A 22510-nucleotide genomic window follows, 5' to 3' on the forward strand; every position below is an offset into this window, starting at 1 on the left:
AAAACCGGCATTGATTGCTGGTCATTGTATTGATCGATAGAGAGAGCTAAAAGCATATAATCAAGTTCAAGTTTTAAAGCACTTTTCACAATAGATATTGCCTCAAAGCAGCTCTACAGAATTTAATGTGAACAAAATTCACTTATATTTAAATGTATGTGTATTAATCCCCATAGATGAGGAAGCCTGGGCTAACTGTAGCAAGAAAAAACTCCCTTGGATGGTATGAGGAAGAAACCTTGAGAGGAACCAGGCTCAAAAGGGGAACCCATCCTCATTTGGTTGACACCAAGAGTGTGATTATAAATCGTTAAAAACATTACAACCACCAGAGAGTGAGAAATATCATGAGCCCCACAGTGTGATTATGAGTAATGTCCCTTCTACAGTCATATACAGTCAGTTGGAGTTGTGGAACCAGGCGCTCCTGAGCAACTCTTAACATTTAAGATCGTTACAGATTCAACACAAACTCCTCTATGCCAAAGCCTTTAAATATTTGAAGATGGTAAAAAAGCATATATAGAATTTTTGGAGTACTGATTGAGAGGTTGTTTATCCTCAAAGTACAATGTCTGAAATGTTGATGAAGGGGGATCCAACTGGCTTGGGATCCTTGCACGGTCAGCATCTTCTTTTTGAAGGTCCGAAATCTTCATTTGGTGGGACACAACTGGATCTGGCCCAATCCAGGGATCAGCGTCTCATTTAGGTGGGTTAAGAAACCATTATTGTTGAGTCTGTTAGAGTCTTTTCATAGGCATTAAACTATACAAATACTTACAGGAAAAAAAAGCAACACAGTTGCCTAGTCGAGGGTTTTTCGCAAATAGCAAGCAAGGTGAAATCTACACTTCCTGTTAGCCAGTGCCTTCCTCTAAAACACACAAACTTAAGGTTCTGTTAGACTCTGCTTAGTCTCTTTTCTTTTAGGTCCTCTGACAGCAAACTGAAAGACCAGTGACTGAGCAAATAATCAGTTTGTTCACATTTATACCGGGCACTAGGGAGTTCCACATGCACTTTCTAAATCTTTTAGCAACGTCTTATGGATTTCATCACAAAATTCCTTTAAGCATTTTTAATTACTTCACCTGAAGATCAGTAATTGGCCGTAGTCCGTGCTAGAACGCAATCAGTCCCAGCCTTTGTTATTCCATTCAGTGTACCAAACTCATTTTATTTCTTTGGCTTTTAATTCCTAATAGCATGCTAAGCTACATTTAGTTTCTTTTGTGTTTCTTGACTAATTTTTGGCTGTGAATATTGTTTTAATTAGCACTTCGGGAAAAAAAATACGAAGTCCGAAGGATCTAAATCTGGCAAGTAGGGAGGGTGCGTAAATGAGATAATGTGGATAGCTCTCAGACGATCATCATGCACAAGTTGCCGGATGGTTTTGACATTTTCAGGGGTTGAGCTCTTTAAAGGTCTTCCTGATCTCACTTTGTCTTTTAGTGACGCTGTTTGGCTCGTAAAGCGCAGGTGCCACTCAAAACAAAACAAAAAACGGCGCATTACAGCATCGCCGTATGTCGTGTCAAACGTCTCTGTGGCAGATTTCACGTTTGTTCTCTGTTCTAACTTGCTGTCCATGATGAAATGGCAGACGTGGTAACTCACATGGTTATTGGAAGCATGGAGATGTTTAGGAGAGATGGCAGTGGAGTTTTTAACAAGATTGTTTAACAATTACAGGCAAATAAAAAGTTGATCAGTCACACCATGAAGTTAGGGGAAAGAGTAGTGGAAGCCAGGCTTAAAGAAGAGGTGACCATCTGTGAGCAACAGTATGGTTTCATGCTAAGGAAGAGCACTAAAGATGCATTATTTGCTTTGAGAATGTTGATGGAGAAGTATAGAGAAGGTCAGAAGGAGTTGCAATGTGTTTTTGTGGATTTATGAAAAGTGTACAACAGGGTGCCAAGAGAGGAGTTGTGGAATTGTATGAGGAGGTCAGGTGTGTCAGAGAAGTATGTGAGGGTGGTGCAGGACATTTATGAGGGCAGTGTGACAGCAGTGAAGTGTGCAGTAAAAACGACAGACTGGTTCAAGGTGGAGGTTGGATTGCATCAAGGATCAGATCTGAGCCCTTTCCTGTTTGCAGTGGTTTTGGACAGGTTGACAGACGAGGTCAGACAGGAGTCTCCATTGACTATGATGTTTGGCGGATGATACTGTTATTTGTGGTGAGAAGATTGAGAAGAGCCTGAAGATATGCGCTGGAGAGAATGGGGAATGAAAGTCAGTAAGAGTAGGACAAAGTACATGTGTGTGAATGAGAGGAAGGGCAGTGGAGAGGTGCGGTTGCAGGGAGAAGAGGTGGAGAAGGTGGACGAGTTCAGGTACCTGGGATCAATGGTGCAAAGTAATGGAGAGTGTGTTAGATAAGTGAAAAAAGAGTGCAGGCAGGGTGGAGTGGGTAAAGAAGAGTGGCAGGATTGATTTGTGATAGAAGAGTATCTGCAAGAGTGAAATGGAAAGTTTACAGAACTGTGGTGAGATCTACGATGTTGTATGGTTAGAGACAGTGGCATTGACTAAACGACAGGAGGTGGAGCTGGCGGTAGCAGAGCTGAAGATGTTAAGGTTTTCGTTGGGAGTGACGAGGATGGACAGGATTAGAAACGAGTTTATTAGAGGGACAGCACATGTAGGACGTTTTGGAGACAAGGTGAGGGAGGCTCGATTGAGATGGTTTGGACATGTGCAGAGGAGGGACATTGGGTTTATTGGTAGGAGAATGCTGGGAATGGAGCCACCAGGAGGGAGGAATTGAGGAAGGCTTAAGAGGAGGCTTATAAATGTGGTGAGGGAGGAAATGCAGGTTGGTGGTAAAAGAGGCAGATGTACAGGACAGGGGGGGATGGAGAAGGATGATCCGCTGTGGCGACCCCTAATGGGAGAAGCCGGAAAAAGAAGAAGAGTCTCAAAGGTTATTGATACCACCTCGGAAATGTAACGTGGCATCAAACTAATCAGTTGTTACATAGAGTCTAAAGTACTCCTTAATTCTTTATGTCCAAGCAAACCACAACACTGACATTTTGACTGTCCAGGTTGACATTTACAGTGTTCATAGGAGCAAATTTATTTGCAACTTCTTCGACAAGCCTAATGGAAAAATGTGATTGGCCTTCAAAATCACCAGACTTTATTCCTACAGGAAACCTGTGAGAATATTTGGAACAGCAGGCATTAGTTTCTTTCTACGCCCCCTGTTGGGCATCGACAGGCTGAAAAGGACAGTCCAGACTCCTTTATCATCAGTCACATATTGCAGCTCCTCCTGAGGGGACCCCTAGACATTCCCAAGCCGAGTGAGAGATCTAATCTCTCGAGTGGATTAGTAAAATAGGCCCTACAAAACGGTTGAAATGTGTACACAGCTAGCGGGCTAAAAATGACTAGATGCGTCTTAGGACACTAGCGGAATCCTAGGGGAAAAAATTGGTCCTGCTTCAAGACGATGGTAGGAATACGAACATATTTAGAAGAAGAAAAAACTACGCTTTCTTGCTGGTGAGCTTGACCCAGAAAAACAATGTACTGTAGAGGTATCTAGAGTGATGAAATAAATCTAGAGGTATAACTGTGGAGTTTGAACCTACAGTCAGCTAATTCAAGCTATTTTTGTTATCTGCAACACTATATTGGATTTGAAATTTAACAATATAGAAGACCAAGTAAAGTGCAGGCTTTAATTTGTGGGCATTTAAATCCAAATTGTGTAAAAAGTGTAGAAATTGTAGCACTTTTAATATGCAGCTGCTCTTTTTAAAGGATTAACAGTAGTACTTTGTTGCAAATCCTTTCTATAAAACAAAGACTTCACCAGGAGTTTTCTGCCTTGCTAATTTTCTGTCAGATCTTTAAGGCAAATGGCTTTAGTTACTGAGAATTCTTAGGAAGGTTTGCCTTTAGCAAGCGATGATTATAGATTTAAATCAGGAGAAAATTTCACTTCCTTACCTTCAGAAAACACCTAATGTTGCTTTTGAAGTATGCATCATTGTCCATCTGCAGTGTAAAGCACGGTACCATTGCTGAGTCTGAGAAATCTTCGCTTGATTGTTGACAGACACACCTACCTCAAAGAGTATTCTTGATTTGTCCAACCATTTTCTTCACTGTTTACATGTTCTTTGAGACATTTTCATGTGGCTAGAAAATGGTACCACTTACAATCAATGAAGGTGACACAGTAAACAGTTGATAACCTCAGTATTGATAGAACTATAATAAAAGGAGATACTGTGTCACCCAGACTAGGCTGGGGGTTCCCTTTTTAAGCCTGGTTCCTCTCAAGGTTTCATCCTCATACAAAGTGGTATCAAAAAGTATCAAGACTAGTTTTGTAACATGCCAACAGGCTTGCACAAGGCTGCACGCACAGTCACAAAGAGCACCGAACTTCCTAAATAACTGCGCCAATAGACACCATCCTGTGTACATCTGGAGATGTGCAACTAGTACTATTCTGACCACGTGTGCAATCTGTCATCAAGCTCTCTACACACGCGAGTTTCTCCCAGGAAACATGATCTCACTTCCGCACCCACCTTACTTACCATACTTGGCTCATGTAGACTTTGCCCTCTTCCCAAAGATAAAGATCCAGTTCCGAGTTCGCCATTTTCACACCATTGCGGAGATCCAGCACGAATCGCAGAAGGTGCTTAAAACGCTTCGAAAATAAGACTTCCAGGACATATTCCAGAAGTGGCAGGAACACTGGAAGCGCTGCATTGCTGTGCAAGGGGACTATTTCGAAGGTGACACTTTGTAAACAGAGCTTGTGTCACAACTTTTTGATATCACCTATTATCATCTCAGGAAGATTTGCCTCACCCTAAAAAGCTGCTTTGTGGCTAATGTTAAGAGTGCTAAACAAAACTGAACAGAATTGAATCAATGTGTTGTACCAAATGTACCAAATATTTGTTTTTGCCAAGTCTTATGTTTTTTCCATTTCTCTGATGAGTTTGTTTTGATTTCTCAACCTAATATGAGCTTGTTTCTCTCATCGTGACAAGACCGTATATCATAGTGACAGCAACAAATGTAGAGTCAAAAGCAATATGAGTGTAAAAGACAACAACAAAGACGAACATGATGGACAGTGGTCACAATCCCATACACACACACACACACACACACACACACACACACACACACACACACACACACACACACACACACACACACACACACACACACACACACACACTAAACACACACTAAACAGAGCTACTTGCTTGCCTGGCTTGGTGTTGTTGATTGCCTCTGGGTTTTCAGGGCCCTGATTGGCCACTTGTCTCTCGGCATGTCTCTGTCTGGCCACGTCTCTACGTTGAGCAATCTCCTCCTGAGACAGGGGCCTACAGGAGCAAAAAAATAATAATTTATAAAATAAAAAAAAAAACAGCATTACCCATAATGCACCAAGTTTATCCATAAAGCCACTTGGAGAACACCATCTCACTACAAAGCATGACCAAGTCTGAATGCAGTATACAGAGAAACTACGATTTAATCTGTTTGAATCTGACTTTAATCTGATGTCTAAGACGTCAGGACTGTATGATAAGCCTTTATATTTGATTCGGATATGTTCAGAGTGCTATAGCACTTGAAGTTCTTGGAAGAAGAAATACATAAATAAATATAAAAATGAATAAAGGATGATGTGGAAGGAAAAGGAAAAAAAAAAAAAGCTGCATAACCAAATATAAATCTACTCCTTTTTTTATTCTGAGGGAACGAGTGACACAAATATTCACGGCCGTATGTCATTAGGCGGAAATTGCGCGTTGATAATCGAATCGAACGGCATGGGAACAAATCTCCGCAGAGGCATAACGATGTAAAATAATACAGTAATGAGAACGAATCGCAGAAACAGCTGCGTATGCAGTTTCAGAGCAAACCGTTTTCGCAGACTCGCTGTGCGGGAACACAGAGCTCTGGTGAACTAATTGAAGGCTTTTTTTTTTTCTTTTGGCTATAGGCTGCTTTTTAGGTGTAAAGGATACATAATAAGAAGATTGGCATTGACTGTCTTGAGCCTCCTATTACACCAAAAACAGCATCAGAAATTAACCAAAGCTTCCTGCATACTAGCTGAACTAAAGGGTTGGGGGGAGTTCATTTTCTTTAAAAGCAAGCCCTGTTGTACAAATAGGCATCACTACATGCTTAGGAGGTTAAACACACCATGAATGGCATAAACCTTTAACATACGTCGGACACCGACACCCACATACCCATACAGGCTCACATTCCTTTCAACATCATTATTCTTAACCAAAATCACTTCTTTTTTCCCTCAGCAGACAAAACAGCACTGCCTCTCAATAAGCAGCTCTCACTTCCCAACTGTGTATATTTAAGACCCCATTTTCAAGTGAAAAATGAATTTGGCCTGGGGAGATGACAGACCAGTTGCAGCTCTATTTAGTAAACAAATCAGGAAAAGGGCTCTCCTGCCTCACACTAGATCAGAGATAGCCATATCTTAACACAGCTAGAGTTGCTTCAAAGTGACAAGCCGCAAAGTGAAGAGCATCCAGTCACCATTGCGGAGATGAAAGCCAGATTCTTTCTCTCGTTTTTTTTTTTTTTTTTTGTGGGATGAATTGTTCCAACACTCTCAAACACTTTTCTTGAATTGTTAACAGTTTGTGCTACCGCAAAGTTGGAGGCGCACAATTGTACGATATGTTTTTGGACGCGTTATCGTTCAATTTCCCCTTCACTTTAACCTGTTCCAGTCTGACAATGCACCTATGCACAAAGCACGCACCGTGAAGATATGATTTACATGGGATGGAGTGGAAGATCTTGAGTGGCCCGCTATAGAGCTCTGACCTCAATTTTACTGAACACCTTTGGCATGAATCGAAACACTGACTGTACCCCAGGACTCCTCACCTCACCTACACCGGACTTTATTAACACCTTTCTAGCTGAATGAATCTCCACAAATGGCACATAAGCACACTCCAAAATTTAGTGGAGCACCTTCCCAGAAGGGTGGTGGTTGCTATAACAGTAAATAATGACTATATGAGGAATTGGATATTGGAAAAAAAGGCATATGAATCTTATGGTCAGGTGTCCACGCATTTGGGTCCATGTAGTATGCGTCATGTTGCAAAGCTTTGTGTTGTAATGATTAGAGGATTTTTTGCCATTTTTAAATGAATCGCCATTGGCCGATTGTGCTGCAAATTAGGCTGATTAATTGGCAGGCGCATCTGTAAGCAGCTAAGCGTTATTGTGGAACATGTCCCTGTGATGTCCCTCTCTGCCTGCTAACTTTTTGAAGAGAACTACCTGGTAACTTTCCGAAAAAAAATTTGTAAGATTTAAGTTCTTATTCTTGGTTCTTAATCTAGCCTTATATATTTTATTGCATAAATATGATGCTGTTTTTGAAAAAAGATTGCGTTTGGAAAGAGAATGTGAGCACATTTTTGGAACTGTATTGAGAGTAAGCTTTCGACCGGCTGTAGTTTAGGCTACAGGTACAGTAGGCACCAGTAGCAAAAGCTGCTAACAAGTGCACTGATTGGAAAGGCCTGTGTTGTTTAATGAATGAACAAATGAAATCTGTATCACTTCTTATTACTTAACTGTTAGATTTTATGAGATCTTCTTCTTCTTCTTCTTTCGGCTGCTCCCATTAGGGGTCGCCACAGCGGATCATCCGTCTCCATACCACCCTGTCCTCTACATCTGCCTCTTTCACACCAACTACCTGCATGTCTTCCCTCACCACATCCATGAACCTCCTCCTTGGCCTTCCTCTTTTCCTCCTACCTGGTGGCTCCATCTTCAGCATTTTTCTACCAATATAATTCATGTCCCTTCTCTGCACATGTCCAAACCATCTCAATCTCGCCTCCCTCACCTTGTCACCAAAACATCCTACATGTGCTGTCCCTCTAATAAACTCATTTCTAATCTTGTCCATCCTCGTCACTCCCAACGAAAACCTTAACATTTTCAGCTCTGCTACCTCCAGCTCCACCTCCTGTCTTTTACTCAATGCCACTGTCTCTAATCCATACAACATCGCAGGTCTCACCACAGACCTATAAACTTTCCCTTTCATTCTTGCAGATACCCTACTATCACAAATCACTCCTGTCACTCTTCTCCACCCACTCCACCCTGCCTGCACTCTTTTCTTTACTTCTCTAACACACTCTCCATTACTTTGCACTGTTGACCCCAGGTACCTGAACTCCTCCACCTTCTCCACCTCTTCTCCCTGCAACCGCATCACTCCACTGCCCTCCCTCTCATTCACACACATGTACTCTGTCTTACTCCTACTGACTTTCATTCCCCTTCTCTCAAGCGCATATCTCCACCTCTCCAGGCTCTTCTCAACCTGATCTCTACTCTCACCACAAATCACAATATCATCTGCAAACATCATAGTCCAGGGAGACTCCTGTCTGACCTCATCCGTCAACCTGTCCATCACCACTGCAAACAGGAAAGGGCTCAGGGCCGATCCTTGATGCAGTCCAACCTTCACCCTGAACCAGTCTGTCGTACCTACTGCACACTTCACTGTCCTCATACATGTCCTGCACCACCCTCACATACTTCTCTGACACACCTGACTTCCTCATACAATACCACAACTCCTCTCTCGGCACCCTGTCGTACGCTTTCTCTAAATCCACAAATACACAATGCAGCTCCTTCTGTCCTTCTCTATACTTCTCCATCAACATCCTCAAAGCAAATAAGGCATCTGTGGTGCTCTTCCTCAGCATGAAACCATACTGTTGCTCACAGATGGTCACCTCTTCTCTCAGCCTGGCTTCCACTACTCTTTCCCATAACTTCATGGTGTGACTGATCAACCTAATTCCCCTGTAGTTACTGCAGGTCTGCACATCTCCCTTATGCTTAAAGATCGGTACCAGCACACTCCTTCTCCATTCCTCAAGCATTCTCTCCCCTTCCAGAATCCTGTTAAACAATCTGGTTAAAAACTCCACTGCCATCTCTCCTAAACATCTCCACGCTTCTACCGGTATGTCATCTGGTCCAACCGACTTTCCATTCTTCATCCTCTTAATCGCTGCTCTCACTTCCTCCTTACTAATCCTATCTACATCCTGCTTCACCAACTCCACATCCTCCAACCTTCTCTCTCTCTGATTTTCCTCATTCATCAGCTGCTTAAAATACTCCCTCCATCTTCTCAACACACTCTCCTTATTAGTCAACACATTTCCCTCTCCATCCTTTATTGCTCTAACTTGCAGTACATCAGTACAGCAGTACATCAGTACTGCTGTACTTGCAGTACAGCAGTACAGCAGGTAAAAAGGTACCCTTTTTACCTGCTGCCGCATCTTCTTGTACTCCTGCCTACTTTTCTCATCACTCTGTCGATCCCACTTCTGTTTAGCCAACCTCTTTCCCCTAATGCTCTCCTGCACTTCCTCATTCCACCACCACGTCTCCTTGTCTTGCTTTCTATTTCCAGATGTCACACCAAGTACTTTTCTAGCTGCCTCCCTCATCACTCCTGCAGTGGTTGCCCAATCATCCGGCACCTCTTCACCACCACCAAGCCCCTGTCTGACCTCTTCCCTGAACCTCACACTACACTCTTCCTCCTTCAGTTTCCACCATCTTATTCTTCTTTCAATCCTTACTTTCCTCCTCTTCTTCTTCGCCTCCAAAACCATCCTACAGACCACCATCCGATGCTGTCTAGCTACACTGTCCCCCGCCAACACCTTACAGTCTCCAATCTCCTTCAGGTTGCATCTCCTACACAGAACATAATCCACCTGTGTGCACCTTCCTCCACTCCACTTATACGTCACCCTATGATCCTCCTTCTTCTTAAAATACGTGTTCACCACTGCCATTTCCATCCTTTTAGCAAAATCTACCACCATCTGCCCTTTCACATTCCTCTCCTTAAAACCATACCTACCCATCACCTCCTCATCACCTCTGTTCCCTTCACCTACATGCCCATTAAAGTCTGCCCCAATCACCAATCGTTCTTTCCTAGGTACACCATCTACCACTTCATCTAATTCACTCCAGAATCTTTCCTTCTCCTCCATCTCACAGCCAACTTGTGGAGCATAGGCACTGATGACATTTATTATCATCCCTTCAACCTCCACCTTCACGATCATCACCCTATCAGAAACTCTCTTCACCTCCACTACACTCTTACTGTACTCTTCCTTCAGAATCACCCCTACCCTCTTTCCATCCACACCATGATAAAACAGTTTAAACCCACCTCCAATGTTCCTGGCCTTACTCCCTTTCCACTTGGTCTCCTGAACACACAGCATATCTACCTTTCTCCTCTCCATCATATCAGCTATCTCTCCCCCTTTACCCGTCATAGTACCAACATTTAAAGTACCAACCCGAACCTCTACTCTCCTACACTGCTCCTTTTCCTGCCATCTCTGTAGACGTCTTCCTCCTCTCCTTCTCCTCCTTCGGCCAACAGTAGCCCAATTTCCACCGGTACCCTGTCGGCTAACGATACCTGTGGCGGTCGTTGTTAACCCGGGCCTCGACCGATCCGGTATGAAATTCTCATTTGTGATCCGCATATTTGATTTGGCACATGTTTTACGCTGGATGCCCTTCCTAACGCAACCCTCCCCATTTACCCGGGCTTGGGACCGGCACTAAGAGTGCACTGGCTTGTGCCCCCCAATGGCTGGGTTGTTAGATTTCATGAGATGAAATGCTAAAAATTATATAGATATACATATACATATATTGGCCACCGGCTGCCTGATTTTTAAACACTTGCGGTCAGAGAAAAACCCTTATTGGTCAACCTCTAGCAATGATGTTCATAAAAGCCATTTATTTTCTTTGTCTACCAACTGAAATGCAGAGAAATATGATTACCCAATCAGGATTGTACTTTTCTCCCATTTCTATTGGAAAGCTCCTAGTCAGCTAGTTATACTCTGAGCTTTTGACAAGTGAAGTTGGTGGTGAGATGGTAGTTCAGTGGTTAAGGCATTAGACTCTGGATCAAAAGGTCACAAGTTTAAAGCCCAGCACCACCAATCTGCCACTCCTGGGGAACTGGAGCATGACCCTTAACCCTCAACTGCTCACTTGTACAGTAGGCTGTTCGGGATAAGTGCCATAAATGTAAATGTTCTTAAGGTGTAAATTCTAGAGGAGAAAAACCAAAACAATTGAAAGAGCTGTTGTCATTAAGGAACATCATTTTACACTATTCAGACAGGTTGAACACATTAACAGATGGACATACAGGCAGATATAGAGCTAGAGAAAGAGGCAGACTGGAAGACACAAGGTAGTAAACAGCCGAATGAACAGAAAACAGTATTTGAATAGACAGGCCGGCAGATGGAAACAGACAGACTCATGTGAACACCACAATGCTCAGGAAGGAAGAGAGAGAAGAAAAAAAAAAAAAAAAAAGTCTAGCATGCTCATTACAGCACACACATCCACAGCGGAGCTATTTTTATAGAAATAATCTCATTCTACGAAACGATGTACCAATACATTTTCAAAGATAAATAAGCTTTTCACACCAGCATGTGTGTCACCCAGCCTGATGTATATTTATTATTTCAGCCTGTTTTATCACACCTCTAATCACGTCATACACCCATTCGTCAAATTCATTCCTTTGTATCCCTTTTTTTTTTTTTTAATACAACATTAAATAGCCTGTGACATTTTCATTATCCGACTCATAATCTGTCATTTATTCACCATAATAAGGATTTTTTAAAAGCAAGCAAAATCACTGCTTTCAAGTAGTAGTTTAGCAGAAAGAGCTCACGATAGCATGTTAGTTTCTAATGCTGGTCAGAGACGTTCGTCAAAAATACCCCGTAGTTCTTCCTATTCGGATTATACCCATTTCTGTACACTCAGCATAAGGGATCTGTAACGTGGACTTTTGAGATCGTCGGTAAGAGGTCTGCTGGTGGTTTGAAAACATCACCAGAGGCCACTTTGATAGACCAAGTAAAATAAGAAAAGGACGATTTTCACTTCAAATATTATTTCTAGAAGAGAATGCAAAAGTAAAAAGTAAAAGGTAGAATAGGTCAGTTTTATCCAAATCAAAAATAATAGTTTATCATTTAGCAAAAATATTTTTTGTTAAGAATGCAGACCTAAAAATAAATAAATAAAAGAAGCAGTGACTTGTGAAAGATGAATGGCCTTATGAAACATTTTATTTTTATTTTTATTTTTTACTCTTTATTACTTATAAATATCTCTAAAATGAGAGTTTAAAAAAAAAATAAATAAAAAAAATAATAAATGAAGAGGGTGGGATAAACAAAGCTGATCAGATGTTGGGTATTGGGAAACAGTGGTGATTGGTGCTTGGACATTAGGATAATTAGTAAGCAGGAATTAGTCATTACGAAACAGCAGGGATTAGTGATGGGTCATTGGAAAACAGTGGAAACTGGTGATTAGGAACTGACAAATAGGAAACAGAGGTGATAAAGGGATTAATTATTGGAAAACAATGGTGGTCATTGGGACACAATTATGGTCAGGATTGGTCAAAAGGAAAGTGGTAATCAAGGTTTAGCTACACTCATGCTCCCATTCACATCAATGGAGCTGCTGTCGAGCATGTACCCAGCTTTAAGTTCCTTTGAGTCCACATCTCTGAGGATCCCACCTGGTCTCTGAACTCTTTAAAAAATCTTGTCTGTGCTACACGATACTGGAGAACTTTTACCACTTTACTATTGAGAGCATCCCCACTAACTGCATCTCAGTGTTTTACAGCAGCTGCACTGCTTCCGACCGTAAAGCCCTTCAGAAGGTGGTGAAAACACTGTCTGTAAAGAGCGAGGGGCATTATCAAAGATACCTCTAACCCCAACCATGGACTATTTATCCTTCTCCCATTGGGAAGACGCTACAGGTGCCTCAGAGCTGCACAGACTGAAGACTAGCTTTTTTCCTGTGGCTGTTACTGTACTGAACAGCTGATCATCATACAATGACAACATACACTACTGCATTGTTACCGTCACTTTTTTTTTAAGCACTGCTTTATCCACTATGCATTTTTGCACCATCAATAACTTGTTTATCCCCCGTACTACTGTATATTCCAGCCATATTTATTCTGTACATACTGTACCATACACCATATCTCTCGACATCTATGCACAATCTTTGCACAGTATATTGTATTATTATATATACGTATATTATTAACTAGTGCACCTTCTGTACATTATTTACTCATACATATGGACCCCATATCCTTATTTATCAAACTGCTGTTTATTTATTGTAAATAGGCCACATATGCACTCCTGGTTAGATGCTAACTACATTTCATTGGCTCTGTATATGTACTTTACACAATGACAATAAAGTTGAATCTAATCGAATTAGGATCGGTGGTAAGAAGGGATTAGGGCCATTGGAAAACAGAGTTGATCAGAGATTGGTTATTGGGAAATGTGGTGATTAGCGACTGGCCAATAGGAACCAGAGGTGATCACTTAATGGGTTATTACAAAACATCAGGGATAAGTGATGGGCCATTGGAAAACAGAGGTGATCAGAGATTGGTTATTGGAAAACTGTGGTGATTAGCGACTGGCCAATAGGAAACAGGGGTGATCAGGGATTGATTATTACAAAACAGCAGGGATTCGATCAACACAGTCAGGTTTTACACACTGATTGTGAGCGAATCAACAATAGAATGGGCTCCAACAGAATAAGAACACATGGGTTGCCACTACAGCCAGCCAAGAACAGGAATATGATGCTCATTGAGCACAGGTTCATTAAAACTGGACAGATGAAGCCCACAAATAGATGGCTATGCCTAAAGAAGTGCCTGTAGAGTGTATATGCAAATTTACCCCAGCAAGCAATTCAAACACCACTGCTGTTTGGCAAGCTGGACTAATGAAATGATAATGAAAACCATTTCTAGGTTTATTGCAACACAACAATTAAACATCTCAGCAACTTTCCTATCAATGAAAGCAAAGTTTTAATGCTGTCGTATTGTCAATAGACACTTACTCTCTACTTCCTCACATCGAAATATACTTTTAATCTTCGATTGCATTAAACATGCCAGAGAGCCAATGCTCATATTAATACGATCCAGACATCCATCGTGTCGTGACAACTGAGGATGTCTGTCTGTGTTTGTGTGCGTTATAATAAAAGCCAAGCCAATTTTCTGCCTGCCGACTGCCTTGTGTCATTAATGAAAACCAGCAGCAGCTCCATCAGCCAATAAGATGATAAAGCGCACATGTACCCAACACCCCCTTGTGTCCAATCATACACCCAGTGACCCACATTGATTATTGCTATGGCAACCTGCGAGACGATGCACTGTACTGTCTGGCAGGTTCCTGCAGAGTTCAGTCAGAGAACATCGTGGGAGTGGAGTCGACATAAAAAATAAAAATAAAATAAAATACATTCTTCTGTACTCACTGTTCCATTCACACAACCCACACACAAACACACACAAACACACACACACACACACACACACACACACTTATATTACTGATTTATTATATTACACTCTGTCTCTAACACAGAAAAAAAAAAAAGAAAAAAAACGGAGAATACTGTACAGGCAGATAATCAGAGACAGATACACAGATAAAAAAATAAATAAATAAATGGAAGGTCATCCTTATGCACACACAGACAGACAGACCGGCACATCCAGATATAATTAAAGACAGAAAAACAGACAAAAAAAATGCTAAAAGATGTCTAAGAGACAAACAAAGAGGGACAAATGTGCAGACATGCCGGTAAAAGGATAGTAGCAGACAGATACTGAGACAGAGTGTCAAGCAGCCAGACAAAGAAACACAGAAATGCAGACAGAGTGACAGACAGGCATCGGAACACTCCCACTGACTTAGAGACAAACACAGCGATAAAAAGGCAGCCAGTTAAACAGACACACACACATATGCATTTCAAAAATGATGTATAAAGACAGAAGCACAGAGAGACAGACATAGAGACAAAAACACAGATATGAAGTCAGATGTATGGGCAAATGTATAACAGACAGACAGACAAATAGACAGACAGATACACACACATATACTTAGAGATAAAAAGTCAAATAGACAGACAGACACACAGAGAGAAAGAAAGACAGACAGAGCTGGACAAACATACAGGTAAAGACACACAACCAGACATGAGACAGAGACAGAAGTTCAGACAGACAGAAACACAGAGAACAGACAGACAACCAGGCCCACAGCTAGACAAGCAGTCAGACAGACAGAAAAACAGATGAGCAGATGGAAAGGAAGATCATTGATCAAAATCAAATTGCACAACCAATTTAATTATTTGAATTAATTCCAATCAATCGCCTCATCAACCAGTGTAAAGCGAATGCACTGTGCTTTTCCCACATCCATCTCACACCAGGGGATCCAGCCTCCCACGACATGCTGACTAATAAACCAGTTAAAAAATACATTAATTGGGTTTCATCCAAAATAAAATGATTAAATAAATAGATAAATGACAAAAACAAGAAAATGAATTTCGTACAACACAGAGTTGCCTGTTTATGAGGTAAATCGACATAATACCTAATAAACTGTCAGGCCAATGCATATAGGTTAGCTTGAGAAGCACTATTTTAAAACAGCAAGGTTGGTGAGCTTTGCTGTGAATGTAGGGCAGGAAGGATGATGTGAGGCTGCTCTTGATACGAGCTTGTTTGCTCACAGACTTTTAAACAAGATTTACCCAAAGATGTGACTCTAAAAGCACATTTCATTAAAGTAGAGATTCAGTGTTGATGCAAGGTTTCACTCCTGGATCTTTGCATCAGTTGCGTTCTCAGCTGTAGGCAGATACTCAAAACCCCCAATGCTGGCGAGATGATTGATCAAACACTATTCTGGTTCAGAGTCAATATTAATTGAGAGCGGGATCAAACATTCCTGCATGTCGTGGATACGGACGTGTGAAATCTTGTGGGAAAAAAAAGGTTTCTCGGTGAGGTTTAAGGCTGTCCATGATGACATGTTATTTCTAAGCTACATGATATGCTTGTGTAATATACACAACTTCATAAGATATGAAAGAGCACGGACTGTGTGTCATTCAAAAAATAGTTGAGGGATCAACAAAAAAAAAATCAGAAATGTAACAAATGAAAAAAAAAAAAAAGCAAGATGCTTTTTTATTATATGAATTCAATTGAGCCATTGATTAAATAAAATTAATTAATAGAAAAATGTAATTTGTTAAACCTTATTTGGGTAATACAGATGTATATAAGTGTGCGTTTTGTATTTAATATATTTATTACATATATGTTCTACTTAACTGATCTACTTATTACAACATACAGTACTTCAACAAATGCCTTCATTCCTTCCATCTTTTATTCATTCACTCCCTCGATATGTGAATTTGTCAGGATTTTCTCTTTTAAGAAATAAGATATGGATAAGAATCCATATCGCGAGACTATTGTAAAAACGTTGTCGATGGCAGGAAACGGGAGCATGCATAAAACAAAAGTCGCCACAGTAACACTTTGCTCAAAGTTGTTTTGTTTTTTTCTGCGCTCAGGCGGAAACTAAACAAACTTGCAGTCCGCCACTTAACCAAACTGAACTAAAATCCATGTACTGAAACTTTTCGGTACAAATAACGAACGTGATATTGCGAAAATACAGACTATGGCCATGTAGTGCACAACACGCAAGGTAGAAGCTTTGGGTCTTATGTAGTGCACATTATGGCTGTTACTCGGTCACCATTAGTCATGGTGTATGATCTGATAGTTACCACACCATTGACTGATTTAAATGAGCAATTCCGAGAAGTGTTCATGTAAAACTAGGACTTTTGAGTTTATAAAATAAAAAGAACAAAGCGAAAACTGCATCTATTTTTCGGCATAATCCCCTGCTACATTTATACTTTTATCCCAGCATTTAACTAATGCCCAGAAAGATTCGGCATTGAAAAGATTTGCCCGCCCACGCACTGAATGTTCACAGGAATGTCTGCTATGGCCTGGGAACCACCACAACCGGGATCGTTTACAAGCTGTTCCATGCAACACTGTTGCCTACCATCTTGATTAATGGTCTCTGAACTGGCCATCAACATTTGCACAACCTATCATTAATAGGACACAATCCCAAAAAAGGGCACTTCCTGCTGTGTGAAGTACCGCCACGCTAGCATCCATTTTTTTTTTACCTGCAAGTCCCGTTTTGACTTGGCCTCATACAATTCTTTTTTCTACCAGTTAAACTCCCACACTCCATGCACTTTAGTCTCTTTCCTCTCAAATCACACCACAGCAACATCTCTAACACTTCTACAATGCTTGTAATGTTATGATAAAAGGTGGCTGTCAAATGCACAGAAGAACCTTGGCCATGCTGACCAGAATAACCAGCACTGCAGTTGTCTTTTTCAGCTTTTAAAAACATTGTGAAGAATAAAAAAATAAAAAAATAAAATAAAATTCAACAATATCTTTCAGAGACAGAAAATGTAGAAGAATTCATCCTTTAGTTTTTTTCTTTCTGTTATATATACAAAACAGTGTGCAAAGAGAATTTTGTGTGCAAACTCGAATCATCTCCAGCTCGACTGTTTGTTAACTGAAAATGTTTTTGTCAATGTTGTAATACTATGATACTGTGATATTTTAGACCACGTTATCCAATCGTGATTTCACACCCGAAAACCTTCAACGCGTTTGACTTCAAACTCTCCGTTCTGACTAACAGCGATACCATCGAAAAATTCGTGTTATTGCCCCAGCTATTGCTGACAAACACATTGTTTTTAGCATGATATCATACTCCAGTTCTCAGTGGTGGCACCGTGGTGATGGTTTACAGCTACTAATCAGAAGGTTGTAACTCAAAACTGAACTCTGCCAAACTGGCCCCTGATGGGCTCGTGAGGTGCAAGGACCCGAACCCTCTTTGCTCCAGGGGTGCGGCATCACGATTAATGATGTACTCTGACCAAAGCTCCCCGGTCAATAAGGATGTACAAAGAAAATGATTTTACTGCACACTTTACTGTATTTATTTCCTTTTTCCTCTTAACAGAGGGAATTAAATCCATTTCTTGGTTTATGAGGAGGCTATGCTCATTCCAAGAGATGTGAGCTTAGTTTTGTATAACTGGAACCCACTACCCATTGGAACCCAGAAGCATAATGTGAACCAGGGGGCATTATGAAATGAACCACATTGGATTGTACATTGTGTTACAATGGGATCAAGATGCAATATAAAAATGAAAAAATTAATAAATAAATAAATAAAAACCTGCATTCTAGATACTAACACAAGGCTTTCTGCATATTTACCTCCACTTCACTGCATTTGAAAGTCCAAGCTAGGATTATTATAAACACGTTTTTGTTTTGTGAATGAACAAATTCATATTTAATAACCTATTTATTTATGTGTTGGAACAATGATTGTTGTTAAAATTGCTATACAAATAAAACTGAATTAAAATCTAATTTTATTTTGTGATAAAAAGAAAAAAGTCTGCCCGTGTTGGAAACATTTGCTCTGAAGAAAGAAAAAAAATCCCAACAACCTTAAGGTGATTTCACACCTAGTTTATTTGAGCTTTGCTTTGAATGGAGCCCCGGGCGGTCACTGTTTCATCGGTGTTTGTTGACAATGAAAACAAGTGAGGTTTTGATTAAGGCAGTGAGGAGAAATGATGACGTTTTTTGGCACGGTTTTCTTGGGTACACTATAAATCATCAACACTGCCTCATGTCTTCTGACATTCCTATAGAGTTCGGTTCAAACCGCACAGGAAGAAAGGTTTCAATGTAAAAAGACTGGGTTATTTTTGTTCTTCTAGTTCACAATAAAATGTACAATGCAATGCTCCGAACGTTGTCGCCTTCACACTTAAACCACACCTTGTACAAGTCCTGATCTGACTCACACATGAGGCTAAAAGTCCACACATGTGGACCAAACCAAACATACAAAAGGTGCAAAACAGTCCAGATCTCACTACATCAAACCCAAAATAACATGTGTGTAAGAACTATAAAGTGTGCAAGAGAAAACCCCACCTCAACATCAAAACTAAACCATAAAAACCCTGTCAGAAACATGCAGGTAAAGAGATTGACATCCTTTCATGAAACAACAATTCCAATGGATGTTTTTTGCTCACTCTTTTCTCATATCTGTAAAAGGGTCCTGCAAATATGAGGTGCACAGCATTGGTGTCTAAAATCCTGACATCATTCAGAAGTGAACTGATGAAAGGACACTAGCAGTGTTTTGGGGAAAAGATGGGGCTGAAAATCAGAACACAAACAATCCAGACTTAGGTGGCTATCATTCAGTCTCAGCTGTCGCATGGACCATTTTTTAAGATGCAATACCGCAACAAGAGGAAAGATACAGCAGTGCTGAAAAAGGGCTCGATTCAGTTTTATTAGTATATAGCAATGTTTAAAATGGACATTGTACAAAAGCAGCTTTACAGACATGAGTACAGATACAATTGGAACTTATACATTAGTGCCTATAAGTTTATCCCTAATGAGTAAGCCATTGGCGAAAGTGTCAAGGAAAAACTCCAAAAAGATGGTATGAGGAAGAAACCTTCAGACAAACCAGACTCACAAGGGAACCCATCCTCATCTGGTTGGCACAGAATGTCCATTCATTACAGTTCCATCATTGTTGAGGTGTACTGTTCACTTACTGGTAACTTCATGGATCTTAAGTTGTTCAAGTGGGTTTAAAGGGATCAAAACCAGACAAAATCATCAGTTACCAAATAATAAATTACAAAGACTAGTTTGGTTAAAATAAATAAATAAACGAATAAATAAATACATTTCTCAATTAAAAAGTCACTACAATACCAGTAGAAACAGACAGCATGGAACCGGTATCTAGACTGTATACACTAATCCGAATACATTTGAAAAAGATATACGGTATGTTTAAATTATAACCACATTTTCATCGCTTCGTGTCCTCACTTTCGTTTTCAACTTTTCCCAAAAAGTTGCTCATCCACACCGAAACGTCTGAAAAAGCTCATGTCCCTATATAATGCGTGCACGAATCTTAAGACGCTTCGAACTGCGTGATTTCCACCTGCCGCTTATTTACTATTTGAAAAATAAAATTCCACTCGTGGTGATTCTGTGATCATTACATTTGCATGTACATTTACAGCATTTGGCTCATGGCCTCATCCAGAGCGATTTACAATTATCTCATTTATACAGTTGAGAAGTTAAGGACCTTGCTCGAGGCCCAACAGCTGCACCATGATGGTGCTGGGGTTTGAACCCACAAATTTGACCATCCAATCAGAAGTCTAAAATCTTGCCCACTGTGCTACCACTTCATTACCATATATTTCAATGCACTGTGTATCATCCAAACGACTACAAAACATATTCCTAGCTAAAATTTTGAGTAGCTATTTATAGCTAGTTGAACTTTAACAACGCTTAGCAACCTGGTGAATAAGCCAAAAGTATACACCTGTACTCCAGATTGCTTGATTCTGATTGGCCAGAAAGTAATCTGTAATGTAACAACAACACATAGACTAATTTCATTGGTGCTCAGTAAACACATTAAAATGTGTCTAAATGTTAATATAGCCAAATATTTTGTCCATATATTTGCCATTTATGAAAAGAGTGAAGGTCTTAGGTTTAGGTTTTGTGTTGGGGGGGTTTCTTGATAAGCTGCTAACTTTCATGAAAAGAAAGTAAAAGGCTACTTTAGCCTGATGAGCCAAAGGAAGCTTACACCTTGTGAAATTCATAGTACTTAAAACATTCTTCGAAGGACAAATTTTACTAAGTCGTCTTCTGTTAAAAACATTCAGTATTTGAGGCACAGCCCTAAAGAAAAATACACAAACTTAAAACATGTTTTAATGATTTTCAGAATGCCGAAACCTAATGCAGTTCGAGAGCCTTTCCCAGTAGAACACCTGGCTCGCGTTCACATGCGCCTTTTTATTTTTTTTTTACTGTGTGTGTGTGTGTGGCTAATCACTTTTCCCTTGTTAGGCATGTAGGGATGGATTTCATTAGCTACATCTACTTAGAGGGGAAAAAAACTACACAGGAGCTCCACGCAGATGTACACATGTTCCACAGGCCCGGCTATTAAAACAATAGTCAGATTCATCATGGCTGCCGAGTCTCCTCCCGGTTTCCTGTAGCCATCTGCTTCTAATGACTAATAGTGTTTGGTTGTGCACTCTTAAGCCCATAATAGGCAAAAGAGACAGGATTTTCCTTTTATTTCAAAACTGCTTTAATAATTGCTTTGAATATGGTGGTGTTGTATTTTCATAACCTATAAAAAAAAAAGAGGTCAGGTAATATTTGTATGTATATTTCTCATGTGTTTTGTTTCTTATTAAAAAATAAACTTTGTATATAATTGTGTAAAATAAGAAAATAAAGGCGAGAAAAGTCTTTTCATGGACTTGAAAGGGACTAAACTATTAATTAGTGGTGCAACGGATCGCAAAACTCCCTGTTCGGATCACGTTACGATTTCTGAGTCACGGATTGGATCAATTTTCGGATCAGTAAAAAAAGGGGAGGAGACGAATATAATTTGCTTTCCATTTATTACAAGGAAAGTTGGAGCAAGAAAATGCTCTCAGAAATGCCTTTTGAATGATGCGGGAGGCTTTTCAAGTTCTTCTGCTAATCCGCTAGCCATGGTTATTGACTGACTGCCACACAACCCTACTATTAATTAACCAATAGCGTCATATTTATGCACTTCTCATTGCCCTCAGATGGCTTTCAATAGTGTTTGAGTGTATTTACAACCCAAAACATAAATTTCACTGCGACGTATTATGACGCCATCAAACTGTCAGGCAGGAGCAATGAACTTAATGCTGCTCCTCACTTGAGCCAATATCAAGCAAGAATAATGGGCTTAAGTCCAAGGTCAAAACAGACTCCTAACAGAGACACGCTTCTGTTTTTTAACAAACTCCATCCCACGCTAAAAACTCCTGATGTGCAAATAGTGCTCAAGTCTGGAGTTACGGCTGAAGCCAGTTAAAAAAAATGACACTGTGCAATTTCAGTGTTAATTCATCGCTACGTTCGCATTATTCATCTCTGGAAACGGTGTCGGTTTCACAACTAAGCATTCGCAAGCTGTTATTTTAAACCCGATGCAGCAAACACCTATGAAGGAAACTCCAAAGTCCAACATGTCATGTAATCCAGAGAGATGATAAACCATTATTATATAAGCACAAATTGTATTAGGGGGAGGGGATGAATCCCAAATAGCTCATAATGGACATACAATGCAATAGGTAGAGAGTAAAACATTTTAAAGAGCCCATATAAAGGATACATGAAATCGTAAACCTTTCTACTGACCAAACGGTGTCCTATATGGGCATTTAG

At 40.3% G+C, this 22510-nt stretch overlaps 1 protein-coding gene across 1 annotated transcript in view; it reads right to left on the minus strand.

The window, feature by feature from the left end:
* efl1 (elongation factor like GTPase 1) overlaps positions 1–22510 on the minus strand; it is a 158108-nt gene that overhangs the window by 109098 nt on the left and 26500 nt on the right. The window contains exon 13 of the mRNA XM_083559045.1: positions 5263–5381. Within this exon, the coding sequence (XP_083415171.1) occupies positions 5263–5381 (119 nt within the window). The remainder of the gene's footprint in view (positions 1–5262; positions 5382–22510) is intronic.

Source organism: Silurus aristotelis (genome assembly GCF_946808225.1).
Source record: "Silurus aristotelis genome assembly, chromosome: 13".
NCBI lineage: Eukaryota > Metazoa > Chordata > Actinopteri > Siluriformes > Siluridae > Silurus > Silurus aristotelis.